This window comes from Balaenoptera acutorostrata, chromosome 1 (genome assembly GCF_949987535.1).
Source record: "Balaenoptera acutorostrata chromosome 1, mBalAcu1.1, whole genome shotgun sequence".
NCBI lineage: Eukaryota > Metazoa > Chordata > Mammalia > Artiodactyla > Balaenopteridae > Balaenoptera > Balaenoptera acutorostrata.
The window spans coordinates 101,141,297-101,155,994 of record NC_080064.1 but is presented as its reverse complement, the minus strand read 5'-3'; the positions used below and the strand labels follow the sequence as shown (position 1 = coordinate 101,155,994).

Sequence of the window (14,698 nt, the reverse complement as noted above, 5' to 3'; positions counted from 1 at the left end):
AGTGGTTCTCTCCAGTGGGGCTGGAGTGGGGGGAGGTGCCCTATCTAAACCCTAGAGGATAAATTCTCTGATGTGAAATAGGGCTTCTGCCTGATCAAGCACTCAGTGCTCCCCGAATGTCCTGTATAGAAGAAAAACACGGGCTTTGGAGGCTGATGTCACTAGGAGTCCTGACTCTTCCAGTTACGAGGGTGTGATAGTGGGTGTGCTCATGAGCCTCACTTTTCTCATCGTTAAAATGGAGATGGTAATACTTTTTCTTTACCTGCCTCATTCTATCCATCAGAAAATTTCTTCAGTGTTACTCCCCACAAATATCCTGAATCCACTACTGTTCATCTCCACTGATACTGTCTACAAAATCAGAAAGTCTATGAGAAGTAAAATATAGAAGAATAATAAGTATGGATTTTTCTATCCTATCTTCGATTAGAAGTGCAGGTTCTAATTATGTATGTATTGACTAGGAGCCTTGCAGAAAGAGGCTGCTCTCTACCAAAAATTACCTTGTTCATTCAGGTGCTCTTCTGTAAGGATGTAAAATATCACAACTTGGTGAATTACACAGAAAGGCTCAATTCAGACTGAATTTGACGATGCTCTGTTCTCTGTTATATCTTACAGATCTCTCCTCAAAGATGCAGATATTCAAAGGTCAGGACTAATGTTATTCTCTATAAAATTTCATGGTTAAAACTTCATAATAATTTAAATAATTTAAAGAATAATTATTCTCTAATAAATTCATTTTTTTAAGGAAGAGTCCTAGTCTCTCAGGAAGTGTAATCTCTAACCCCAAGGCTTGTGTTGACTCCAAAACAAGTAAAACGTGTTTTTTTTCCTCTTAAGCACATAGTTATAAAACATGTCTATTATAGGAAATAGTGTTAATTCATAAAATATTCCAATTATTTACTTGTAGATACTCATTTTTCTTCTTCTTTTCTTCATTTCCTCCAAATACGTGTATCTATGTAATATCCTATATATATATGTGTGTATATATATATATATATGGTTATAGATACACTTTTCCGCTGTGAAAGCTTTGGTGGAGGAAAAGGGATGTCTTTCTCCCTTCAGCTGCTTGTGTTAAAGAGGTAACTCTAATAGCTTCATATCCAAACAAAATGCAAAGCCTCTTTCTCCAAAAACCCCAGTTCAGCTCACCAGTATCTCTCACTGCTGCAAGAGTTTCCTGACTGGTATTCCTGCTTTCGTTCTTGCCCCATTCTCCATCTGTTGCTTTTAAAAATATATATCAGATCATACCACCCGCGCACACACACTAAAGCACTTCCCATTACACTTAGACTAAAACCCAAACTTCTTGCTTTAACCTGTAGGTCACATCTGATCCAACTTCTGCCTCCTTCTCTGAGCCCATCTCCTCTTCTCTCCCGCTGGCACAGCTCTTCTTGATGTTTCTTGGGCACAGAGGTCATTGCTGTCACACGGTCTTGGTGCTGATGCTGCCCCCAGGTCTTCACCTGGCTGGCTCCTTTCCACCTCTCAGGTCTCATCTTTTTTTTTTTTTTTTTTTAATTTATTTTATTTTTGGCTGCGTTGGGTCTTTGTTGCTGCACGCAGGCTTTCTCTAGTTGCGGCGAGCGGGGGCTACTCTTCGTTGCGGTGCACAGGCTCTCATTGCGGTGGCTTCTCTTGTCGTGGGGCACAGGCTCTAGGCACTCGGGCTTCAGTAGTTGTGGCACGTGGGCTCAGTAGTTGTGGCTCGTGGGCTCTAGAGCGCAGGCTCAGTAGTTGTGACGCACGGGCTTAGTTGCTCCGCGGTATGTGGGATCTTCCCGGACCAGGGCTCGAACCCGTGTCCCCTGCATTGGCAGGCAGATTCTTAACCACTGTGCCACCAGGGAAGTCCATCTCAGGTCTCATCTTAACTGTCAATTCCACAGGGACACTTCCTTGACCTTTATCTGAACTGCTCTTCACCCCAATTAGCCAGTCTTATTTTCTTCTTAACACGTATTACTATCTGATATTTATTTATGTATACTGCCTGTCTCTCTCTTTTAGAATTTAAGTTCCATGTGGGCAGGACATTTTCTGTCTTGTTCACTGTTTTATATCCTCAATGTCTGGAACACATGCCTGGCACATAGTAGGCCTTCAATAAATATTTGTTGAATGAACAAATGAATGAAGGGATTTATGGACACTAGTTTTCACACAGGATAGTTGCAAGTTATAGAGATAATATTTATACAGTATCTGCCAAACTAAACATTCAATGGTTGTCAGCCCCTTGAGGGCTATGAACTCTGCTTTATTCCCTCTTGGAGAGAAATAGTATTTATTGAGGAAGGATTGCCTAAAGGATGTGCAATCCATCCATTCCTCCAGATTGATTCATTTATTCATTCACCCAATGTTTATCATTAAGAACCTGCTATGTGTTCTAGACAGTAGGGATGAAATAGTGAACAAAACAGACAAAAAAATAAATAAAAGAGCCCTGGAGTTTACATTCTAGTACAGTGAGGCACACACTAACCTCAATAGGTAAATGATTTCATATGTAAAGTGCTCTATGGAGAAAAAGCAAGGCAGGGAAAGAGGGAGTGGCAGGCAAGGTGGTTGTAATTTTAAATAAGATGATCAGGAATAGCCTCACTGAGCAAAACCTTGAAGGAGGTGAGGGAGCCACGTGGGTATCCTGGGTGGAAAAGATGGTAGGGAGAGGGAAGAAGTGAGGTGAGCGCTTACTGGGCACACTGGAGTAACTGCAAGGAGGTCAGTGTGCCTGGAGCAGAGTGAGTGAAGTGTGGGAGAGGAGGAGGAGAGGAGCCGGCAGACTGTGGGCGCCATGCAGACCACCAGGAGAACTTTGGTTTTTATTCTGAGTGAGCTGGAAAGCCATTGGAGGATTTGAGCAGAGAAGTAACACGCTATGATTTATGTCATGGCTGCTGTGGGGACTCTACTTGTGTATTTGGAGAGGAGGGGGACAGTGTTGGAAGCAGGGAGAACATTTAAGAGGCTACTGAAGAACTCGGACAAGACACAAAGGTTGCTTGGACAAGGGTGATAGCGGTGAAGACGGTGAAAAGAAATAAGATTCAGGATATGTTTCAAGGTAGAGTCAACAGGATATACTGACAGATGGTAGTGCGGGTAGGAGGGGAAAGCAACAAGAAAGGGAGAATAGGAAACCAAGCTTACTAGAGACACATAATAGGGTTACTCAGCAGTATGGAACGCCATTCTGATGTATGAGATCATGACTTTAAAATGAAACCAGTCAGCCTGGTTGAATGATTTCTCCAGCAACATCTAGCTGCTCTAGTGCAGGCAAAGAGTAGATAGATATTATGATTTATCCAGAATTGGAGTTTTTCAAGGCAAGTTTGAGTGAAAGAGAGCAAGGGAGTGATATTATATTGATGGATTGTAGCATACAGTCCAGTCAAGGTAGAAAGTGAAGCTCAGAGAGGGCTTATGAACAGTAAAACATTGGCAATGAGGGTACTTGTGCAGATAAGCTGGGAGAAAAGAGGGTTTAAATTTGAGATTTCAGATGTAGGATAACTTATGATAACGACAGGGTGGTAAGGTAGAGAGAGGGAAATGAGGTCTTTGGAGATGAGGAGGTCAAAGAAACTGAGAGGCCAGAATGTTGAAGTCATCCAGGATGAAGACAGAGTTCTGAAAGAGGAAGTGAACAGGTGGAGATATGGAGAGAGTGGCACTCAGAGAGGGTGAAAACTCCTGACCCTTTCCCACATCCTTTACCCTATGCATTGCTTCCATCTGGCTGTTCCTGAGTTACATCCTTTTATAATAAACTGATGATCTAGTGAGTAAAATGTTTCTCTGAGTTCTGTGAGTTGCTGTAGCAAATTAATCAAACCCAAAGAGGGGGTCATTGAAACCTCCAATCTATAGTGATCGGTCAGAAGCACAGATGATAACCTGGACTTGTGATGGGCATCTCAAGTGGTGGCGGGGACAGTCTTGTGAGACTGAAGGCTTAGTCTGTGAGATCTGATGCCCTCTCCGAGTAGATAGTGTCAGAACTGAGTTGAATTATAGGACACACAACTGGTGTTAGAGCATTGTTGGCTGGCAGGGGAACCCCTGCTTGCAATTTTGGAATTTTGGGTGCTCAGACCTTTTAGCAGATTTTCTCCAAACCTTATATTCCCGACTCCCTAAGCACCAGGTGTCTGGTCTCACCCTCATGCTTTGTTTCTACAGAACCTGGTTAGTAGGGTGAGTGAGCTTGACCCAATTTTCTTGCCTTCTTAGAAGCACACCTTTCAGTGAGCACATTAAGGATGGGGTTGTAGCACTGGGGACAAACTTCATCCTCCACTCCCCAAAGTTATTATAAATTGATGGGAAGAGTTAGGACTGGTTAGATAGCCCTAATACAATAGTGTTTTAAATATGTGGCTACTGCAAGGGAAACACGAACCCAAGGCTAACCAGAAGTTTTGTGTGATTGAAAGATGATTCAGTAAGCTATCCGTTTAGGGAAAGAACCAAGCCCAAGAATCTGGGAGCTTTCTGTGATCTGGTGGGTCCAGGATGTGGTCAAAGAAGAGAAAGTTACCCAGGAATGAGATAGTCAAGGTGGAAGGGTGTATCTAAATGAAAGCATTGTGGCCAAAATAAAGACAAGCTTAACCATTCTGAGGATGAGAATCGCCCACGGGCAGCTGTAGATACAGATACTAATAAGGGCAAGCAGAATCATTCTGCAGTGAGGTAGGTGGGATATCCTACGGAAGAGAAAGAGGGAAGTGCCGTGAACCCAAGACAAAACAGCTTGTGGTGGCGGCGGTTAGAGAGGGTGAGAGGTGGGAACAGGTTACGGACTGGCAGTTACTCACTAGTGACAGCATTGAAAATACATGCACATACAGGGAACTATATTCAATATCCTGTGATAAACCATAATGGAAAAGAATATGAAAAAGAATGTGTGTGTATATATATATATATATATACGTATATATACATACATATATGTATATATGTATGTATATATACGTATATATATATATATATATGCATAACTGAATCACTTTGCTCTACAGTAGAAATTCACACAACATTGGAAATCAGTTATACTTCAGTAAAATAATTTTTCTTTTAAATGGACCTCCAGTTGGAATTTCTCCTGCTTATGAACCACTCCAAGAATGCAGAGAGAACTGTCTCCCTGGGGGTGGACTTGAGATAGAGAACCCAGGTCTAAATCCCTTTTCTTGAACAAGTGGACTCACTTATCTTCTATTTCCTACCACAAAGGGTAGTCTGGGTCAGGAGTAAGAGATGGTTCCCCAAGGCCAGTCAGGCAGATTTTCTTCCCTAAAGGGACTTAAATCACTGTCAGTCTCCTTGTGGAAAAGTACAAGTTTTCCCACAGATCATGAAGCAAATAACTAATTGATCTCTAGGGAACTTCCTTTCTCCCAGTAACTTCAGGCTTCATTGCAAGATCTTCATAGATCTATGGGGTCATCCTTAGATTCTAAAAATAAATTAAATTGGCTTCTTAAAGATATAGCAATGCAGCATGTTTATATGAGGGAGTGTTGAGAAATGAAACAAATAAGACAACTGCCAATCTCTATTATAAGCCAGACAAATTTAATTTAGAATAGTATGAAATCTTCCCATTATTTCTTTTTTTTTTTTAATTTAATTTATTTATACTTATGGCTGCACTGGGTCTTCGTTGCTGCGCGCGGGCTTTTCTCTAGTTGCGGCGAGTGGGGGCTACTCTTCGTCGTGGTGCGCAGGCTTCTCGTTGCGGAGCGCGGGCTCTAAGAGTGCGGGCTTCAGTAGTTGTGGCATGCGGGCTCAGTAGTTGTGGCTCGCTGGCTCTAGAGCGCAGGCTCAGTAGTTGTGGCGCACTGGCTTAGTTGCTCCGCGGCACGTGGGGTCCTCCGCGGCACGTGGGATCTTCCCGGACCCGGGCTCGAACCCATGTTCCCTGCGTTGGCAGGCAGATTCTTAACCACTGTGCCACCAGGGAAGTCCCTTCCCATTATTAATACAGAGACATGCCACCAACAACTAAATTCCTCAAAGCCCTTTGCTTCTACCTCCCCCCCCATCTGAATTCATATAGATCCCGCTTCTATATGGAAGGTATTCTATAGGAATACGTGTGACACAGCACGTGCCAAGAGTTGACAGGTTTCCTTGCTGCTAGAAGATAACTCCCATCTGGGGGCCCTTGTACTGAAGACTACCTTATCTCTCCCAGCCACCTTCGAGTAGCACAGAAGTGAGACAGCTAGACGCTCCCAGATGAACTCAGGCTAAGCCTTGCCCACACAGCTTAGTAAATATTAACGTAGCACACAAGATGATTTTCCACGTGTTGACACATACCATTCTAATGACACCATTTGAACTTAATGAGTCTTCAAGGTATTTTAATGCTATCCTCTTCTGCAGAAAGGATAGTAAGGAAACCTTTCTGGAGGGCACTGGGCACAATTTGCATCAAGAACTTAAGCCTGTTGGGATTAGCAGATGCAAACTATTATATAGAGAATGGATAAACAAGGTCCTACTATATAGCACAGGGAACTATATTCAACCATAATGGAAAAGAATATGGAAAAGAATGTATATATATGTATAACGGAATCGCTCTGCTGTACAGTAGAGATTACACAACACTGGAAATCAACTATACTTCAATAAATTAAAAAAACTTAAAACTGTTATCCCACTTCCAGTAATTTACTCCAAGAAAATAAACACAAATGCCATGATAGATGCATAAGAATGTTCATTGTAATATGTATAATTGTGAAAAAAAGAGCACACAAAATGCTGAATAAAACAAATAGTTTTAATTAAGGTATACCCATATGATAGGGTATTATACAACTATTAAAATGACATTTTGAATAATATTTAATGATACAAGAAAATGCTTAAGATATTAAGAAAGTAAACTGTAGGATATAAAACTATATAACAGTATTACCCCAATTTGGAAAAAAAATTATATATTTAATATATTTACATGCACAGAAAAAGACTAGAAGAAAACAATTGATCTACATGGAGGAATTCTGATTTTTTCTTCTTTATATTTTGTATGACTTCCAAAGTTTCTTATTTTATAAAGAGAACAATTTTTTTTAAAAAGAACCAGAGGCTGAGAGAACCAATATTTGAAATATCCATCATGTGATAGGCACTGAGCTAGGAATTTTACCAATTATCTAACCTTCAAAGCAATCAGGAGAGGTAGGTACCTCAGTCCCTGGTTTACAGACGAGAAACTGAGGCTCTGCTATGGAAGCCTGATATCTCTATTTGCCCAGGTACCCTGGATTCAAGCCCAGGACAGGGCCCATGCCCCCTGCTACCCCACATGCCTCACCTGCTATGGCTCCTGGTGGGCCCATGGGAGGCCACTGACAAAACAGAGCTGTATACAGCTTGCCTAAGAGAAAGGCCTTATTTTGCTTTCTAAACTCTTCATATCTTTCTCCAGAAGTAGACAATTGCCGGCCCCCTGGACAAGAATCAGAGGCTTCTTCATTATGAAGGCTTGAAGCTCCATTGTGAAACAGTTTTTAATCCATGTGCCCAGCTCCACATGCCTGTGCCCTCTGTGACTGTGGTATCTGCTGTCCTGCTTATTGGTTTGGCATTTTGTCAGGCTGTGAGCAGAAGGTCAGGGCAGAACTGCACACCCTCACCCCTTCCACCAGCTGGCTCCTTGGTCTCTGCTCTGGATACTAAAACTAACAGGCTATGTCCTCCAGCTCCCTACTCAACCCAAGGATGGAAGGGGGGGGATACTGGGTGGAGGGGGGCAGCAAATATCCCAGCTGTGTGAACAATCAGGACTATCTGGCAGCACATTTGACCTTTTGTAACCTTACTTCAGCCAAATAGTCAGGGCCTCTAGGCAGCGGGGAGGCCCATCTTACCCAAAGCCTAATGTTTGGCAGGGTTCCAGATACTGCCTTGGTGAGGGGTGCCCAGTCCCCCAGCTGGCTCTCTTCCAGGTAGGTCCTCAGGGACACTAACTGCAAACTCTCACCGAGGCAGAGGTGGAAATTTTCTCCAGTTTTTCAAGGATCTTCATCACTTCCTGTTCCCTCCCAGAGGCAGAGACAGGAAGTGACTTGGATGGGGTCACAGCAAATCAGTGACCTTCAGGATTGGAACATGCTGCCTGGGCCACTTTATCCTCCTGCACCACAGTTCCTAAATTAAAAAACAGAACTCCCTAGGGACTTTTATCTAGGAAGAGACAGAAAGGGACATGGGGAATGACACATGACACACAAAACAATGGGAATAAACTGGTCCTTTTTGGTCAGACTCTATCGCTTTCTGCAGGCACACAAGAGGACTGCACGTTCAAAAAGTCTGGAGAGTGGTTAGGACTCTGCTTCCACTGCAGGGGGCGCGGGTTCAATCCCTGATCAGGGAACTAAGATCCCGTATGCCACACAGCCAAAAAAAAAAAAAGTTTGGAGAAATACTGGGTTAAACAAAGTTAAAAAGATTAAATTACTGCAGGACTTCCCAGAACATTTAATGTGATCACATATACTGTAAAGGGGTTATAATGTAAAGTGTTTCTTAAACACAAGTCAATTATAGAACTAAAGATTCCATAGGCACTAGGATTCCAATGAACACGCTTTGAGAAGTCTTGTTACAGGGTGGGCATGTACCACAGAAAAGTAAGGCCCCAAATAAGCCATCAGCCACTATTTTCAAAAGTGCAGTGTTGATGTGGCACTGCCATTTGTTAGTGGTAGAAATACAAAGAGTGCTAACTTTGAAAATAACTCTTGATGAGTTAAAAAAAAAAAAAGTGCAGTGTTGAATCAAAACAAGGTTGTCATTCTATACTCTCCTGTCTGTACTTGAGCAAGAGTTGATGGTATTTTTCCGCTTGCTGGTCAAAGCCCCTGGAAGAGAACCCTGCCTGGAGAAAGTTCACTGGAGTCAGAAGGTATTTGAGTGCCAGGCCCCTGTACTCAGGAGCCAGAAGAGGAGCAGCCCTGCTGCTGTGAGACTGGGGGGAATCCTGGCCCATCCAGGCTCTCTGGTTCCCTGTGGCTGCTGAGCCCGCATTGTCTCCCCTGGGTACCAAGTAGGGCCCTACACCGATTTCCTCCCCAGTTTCCGGAGAGGGAAATTCTTTATCTGTAGACCTTAAGTGCACTGAAAAACCCGAGGGGGCAGTCAATACAGTCACCATCTTCTGGGACTCGGAGGAAGGGACTGCCCCCTCCCATTCTTTGTTGCAGACGTCCGGGAATGACTGCTTCTTGATCTTCAAAGGATGGTGGGAGGGCTGCTTCTCAAGCTCCCCAGAAAGGTTCTCATTCTTGGTCTTCTTCGAGTCCCTGTCAGCTTGAGAGTGATCAGCATTTTCCTCAAGGGATTCAAACACGACACCCTGGGTTCTCAGTCTCTTTAGCTTCCTTTCTAACAACAGCCAGAGAAAACTTGGATTTCTGGAGGAGGAACTCATGTATTGCTGTACAGAGTCTGGAATCAGAGGCACAGAGAGCCTGGGGCTCAGGCTGTCCTGAAAGTAGTCCCTACAGGGTTGTCGCCTGACAATGGGCACCACCTGGCAAGGCCTCAGTGCTTCGACAAAGGCACGGAGCTCAGGGTAGGAGGAATGGTCAGAGTAAGGGATGATGTGGATATCGGGGTGGGAACGGTAGATTTTCCGGCTGGTGGGGAGGATAGCAATGGTAGGGTGGGTCTGGTTCCAACGCAGCATAGCGGAATGGCAGATCTCCATGTGGTCCACGGCATGGATGCGGCCAGCCTTCTCCTCCACTGTGAACACATCTGCCAGGCCCAGCAGCTGCACCAACTCCAGGCGCCGAGGACTCAATACCACCCAGGTCTGAAACTCCAGGGCCAGCTGCTCCAGCAGTGACTCTTTTCCCAGGCTATAGAGTCCTGAATAATGTTCAAGGGATTGGGGAAAGTAAGAGAAGGAAGAGGATGAAGCTAATAAGTCAACCAGATGTTTAATAGAAATACACAAAATTAATGGGACTACCCCCTGACTGTCTATCGGGAAGGAGGTGGCATTTGAGCTGAGGTATATGGAGGATGGGGTAGAGAGAAGTTTAGCACAGAATCCACTTATTCATTCAGTTCAACAGAGGAAAGCATCTATCAGGTGTTAGGCCCCGTGAAAACAAACAAAAATCTCAGTCCTCAAGGAGTGTAATCTATTTGGGGACCCAGAAACAATGCATGCTACAGACATGCACACAGTATTATGAGGGCACAGAAAAACATCTACCAGTTGATAGAGTTAGGGATAGCTCCCTGAAAATGACAACTTAGATAAGTCCTAAATGATGGGTGCAAGTTAATCTGGCAAGGGAAGGGGATGGTAGAGAACATTTTAAGAGAGGTCATTTCAGTGTTACTAAGGTACAAAGAAACTGGTAAGAAATGACACTAGAGAGGTGAGCAAGGGCCATATAATAGGGGGCTTTGTATGTACTGCTAGGGAGCTTGGATTTAATTCTGTAAGTGAAGGTGAGTCATTAAGGAGCTGTAAGCAGGAAAATGGCTAATTCTAATTATAGGATTCATAGGATCAGAGCAGGGCTTTAGAAAAAAAAGTGGCAGCAGTATTATTCAAAGACCTGCATGAGAATATATTGAAAGCAGAAGTACCAGTTAGAAGGCCCAAATAGTACTTATAGAGAAAGAAATGGAGGCCTGAATTTGGGTAGTGGTTATGGTAACAGATATGGGAAATGTTGTTTAAGTAGTTGTTCTCAGACCTTTTCTGAAGGTGTATTTCAAGTCTACAACCAGACTGTGAACTCCTTTAAAGAATCTATATTTCCTTTATACCCACCTTATTCCTCATCATGGTTCAAAATCTCACTCTTTGGGCACAAAGGTAGCTGATTTTCTTTTCTCTCTCCCTATCCTCCTGCCTTTTATTTTACCTCTTCTAGGCCCTTTACTACTAGACTATAAGCCCTCATATTTTATTCATTTTTTTCTATTCCCACTGCCTATCAGAATACTTGGCACACAGTAGGGGATTATTGTATATCTGCAAAATTAATCAAGCCCTACTACAGTACCCTACTAGCCAGCTGTGCTTCTCTGGGAAAACTCTGCGTTGAAAACTCCAAGAATAGTTAGGACTGATATTTCTTCATAAGTAGTCAAGCAATCCTGAGAGGGAATATCTCTCCATCAATTTGGTAGTCACTCTGGAAGGTATACAATTTTTTTTTTCAATGCCTTTGTTTAAACCTATTTTGAAACTCCTTTCAGAGTTGGGGCATATCCTTTTAAAATGTTCATCATGGTGGCAAATTTTCTTCCTTTTGTGGATTTACTACAATTTTGGAAACAATCAAAAAAATCATTTGGAACTAAATCTATTACATTTTTAAAAATAAAAATGGATTTTTATAAACTATCCCAAAAGGCAATTCCAAGAATCCCAAAATGTTTTGTACTGTTGTGGCGTCACTAGAACAAGCAGACAGCTGGGTTTTCAATGTATCTAATTGCAAGAACACTCCCCTGAATATCTACATTCTGATAAACTTCATTCACTTGCTAACAAATATTTACCGAATGCCTCTATCAGGCATTAACCTAGGCATCTGGGATATATCCATAAGTGAAACAAAGAGCCTGTCTATTGTGAAATTTACATTCTAACACAGGGAGACAGATAATAAAAATTAAATACAATAAATACGTAAATTATGGAATACACTGTAGGGTGATAAGGGCAATAGTGTCCCTCTCCTACTTAAAACCCTTCAATAGCTCTTTATCCTAAGAGCAATGGTTGCATTTAGGATCAAGTTCAAAATGGCTTACAGGCACTTCAGCCCCTCCAGCCTTTCCAGCCTCCTCAACCACTGTGCACCTGTCATACTGCTGCTTCTCTGTTCCACAAACACATAAGACTTCTTCCCACCTCCATCCACACCCTCAAGGAATATGTGTGTGTGTGTGTGTGTGTGTGTGGCAGGGAAAGTGGGGATAGACAGTCAACAATAAGCAACAGTATATTAAAACATATGGAGTATATGGGAAGTTGACGAATGCTATGAAAAAGTTGAATTGGTTTAGGGGATCAGGAGTTGGGAATGTGGGAGTAGAGATGGTGGGCAGATTGTAATTTTAAATTAAAAGGTCAGGGTAGATTTCATGGAGAAAAGGACATCTGCACAAAGACCTGAAAGATGTGAGACACTCCAAAGAACCTAGATTCACTAGCTCCATGAGTGAGAAAAAAAGGAAAGGAAAGCCCTCACCAATCTTTATGTTATGTTGTGGGTGCTTTCGAATGAGCTCAACAATCTGGCGGGCAGCTTCTTCTTTGGAAGGAAGAACCAGGGCTGGGTTGCAATTGGTGTTGTCTAGGTATAAGGTATGGATCTGCTTCCCCAGTCTCAGGGCTGGCTCCTTCAGCATGGACGGTGTATACCGAAAATCACCTGGAAGAAGAATATATGGGAGGCAGACAGTCAGAGACAAAAGTATAGAAGACAAGCCTCTCCCAATTCCAACAATGGGCATTTGCCTACTGGCCTGCTGGAAAAAACTAGAGTCTAGCAATGATAAATGTAGTACAGCTTCTTTGTGGAAACGTCTCCATCGTGCTCCTGTTTTTTCATGATTCTTTGCAAAGTTCATACCCTTAAAGAGTGGGAAATCAGTTGAGAAAGGGTCACTGTGCTCATGTGGCATGAAGCTAGGAGGTCTCCAGACTTCTACTATGAGTCAAAGATGCTCAAGAAAAGTAGTGTTGAGAATTCCCTGGCGGTCCGGTGGTTAGGACTCCGCGCTTTCACTGCCGAGGGGGCAGGTTCCGCCCTGGCTGGGGAACTAAGATCCCGCAAAGCGCGGGGCTTGGCCCAAAAAAAAAAAAAGTAGTGTCTAGGCTGGGAAAGTGGAAAGGACCCCTCCGGAACCCACCTGTGTAGAGGATGGTTCCAAAGTATCCTTCAAAGAGAAACATGACAGAGCCAGGGCAGTGATTGGCATCGATGAGGGTTACAGTCATGGTCTCTCTCCCAACTTCATCTAGAGGCAGGACATGGCTCTCACCAACCTCCAGGGCTCGGATCCACTGCTTAGATACCTGAGGAAACAGTTGGTCATCCCAAGGAACACAGACTCCCCTCCCTGATACCTCCGTAGATCAGAAGCTGTGATGGGGATTCCCAAACAATCCTCCCTTCCTCTTCCCACCCTCTACCTCACCCTTCATACAAGTTTCAATTAAGAGTCCAGGAAACAAGTCTTGTCAGCGATTCTCAAACTTTCCAAATCATAATAATCCTTTGGGGGGCACCTGTTGAAAAAAATCCCAACCAGATTTCCACGACCTGCGCTAGCTATGTCTACTGAATCAGATGGGGGAGAAGGGAGGCGCTGGAGAATCTGTATTTTACTCAGCACATTGGGTGGATTCTTATGATGAGGCAAGTTTGGGAAACACTGGCCTAGCTTATGTGAAGAGGTAGGAACAATTTCCTTGGCTGGACTAAAAATCCTCCCCAATTTATCACTCAAACATCCCAAGCCGGCCAGTTGGAAACCACACTCCTATTCTGGGCTAAAGATGCATTCTGGGTTCTCGCTTTTGTAAAAATCAGTCTTCCTGGCCCCAACTCTATGACTCCAAGGCTGTGACAGATCGGAAGTCCCCACCCAGCTGCCGGGACCAACTCTCGGAGGCCGACTCCAGCCCCCCATACCTGTCGGTGACGGTGCAAGAGGTAAGCGGTGACTGGGGAGCAGTAGAGGGGCCGGGTCCAGGTGCTAGAGAGACCCACGGTGTGGTCCGAGTGCATGTGGGACAAGAAGAAGAGCCGGGCGGAGCCAGCCCGGCGCAGGCTCCAAAAGTCCACAGCGATGGGCGTTTGAGGGATCAAGACCCCGTTCATGGTGGCGGGGTTGGAGAGTCACCAGTGGGATCTTCATGGGAACAGAGCTCCTGCGGGAGGCTCCTACAACGGCGCCCTGAAAAAAGTCATGCTGGGGCAAGAACAGGGCCAGAGACCGTAAGGAAAGCCAGCTCAGTGGGGGAATGAGTGACTAGACTGGGCAGAAAGAAGGAAGTGACCGTGCTGGTGGGAGTCTAGGGGTGGAATCGCAAACCACAGAAGGCGCCCAACGGAGCGCCACTCCCCCTGGCGCGCGGGACCAGGGGCCGAGGCCCCGGTCTCAAAGCGCGCGCTGCTGGGCGGAGACAGGCGGAAGTAGACGATTTCCGATTGCCCGCCGCCGCTCCGCCAGAGGTAGCCGCGCAGCGGCGCCGGGAGGTGAGAGGTTGGGGGAAGGGCACCCTAAGGTCGGGATCCAGGCTGCGCTCGGCGCTCACTGGGAGAGGGTGATTGGCAGCTGCTCTGCGTGGTCCCCCTGGAGGAGGCGGGACTTCCGCAGAAAGGTTGATTGGGCCTCTTGGTGACGGCTACCGCGTGGAGGCGCAAGAAAGGCTCTAACTGGAGAGGGAGGGGTCCACGGACTGTTGCCTGCGGGGCTGGAAGTCGGGCCGAGGGCCTAGAGGTTGCGGGAGAGCTCTGTGGGCGGAGCGAACCAGCCTGCAGGTCCCCGGAAGGATCCGCAGAGCCTAGGGTGGGCCTCGCCCGGCAGCGAGAGGGTTGAAGTTTGAGTGTGGTAGGGCCCGGATGCCGGCCCTGGGGGAAGCCAA

General features: G+C 44.8%; 2 protein-coding genes across 7 annotated transcripts in view; one reads left to right on the top strand and one right to left on the bottom strand.

Annotated features, from left to right (window-relative positions):
• Positions 1 to 6,850: 6,850 nt before the first annotated feature.
• Positions 6,851 to 14,165, bottom strand: DCLRE1B (DNA cross-link repair 1B). The gene is made up of 4 exons (XM_007169359.2): positions 13,743 to 14,165; positions 12,958 to 13,123; positions 12,294 to 12,476; positions 6,851 to 9,939 (listed from the first exon to the last, which is right to left on the bottom strand). Exons 1-4 carry the CDS (start codon positions 13,929 to 13,931, stop codon positions 8,858 to 8,860), a joined length of 1,620 nt encoding a protein of 539 aa, XP_007169421.1. The 5' UTR covers positions 13,932 to 14,165; the 3' UTR covers positions 6,851 to 8,857.
• Positions 13,668 to 14,698, top strand: part of AP4B1 (adaptor related protein complex 4 subunit beta 1) — a 12,447-nt gene continuing 11,416 nt past the window's right edge. Inside the window, exon 1 of one of the 6 annotated variants that reach the window (XM_057542313.1) lies at positions 13,668 to 13,763. The gene's annotated coding sequence lies outside the window, so the exon portion shown is untranslated. The other 5 variants (XM_057542370.1, XM_007169363.2, XM_007169362.2 and 2 more) reach the window with 5 other exon arrangements.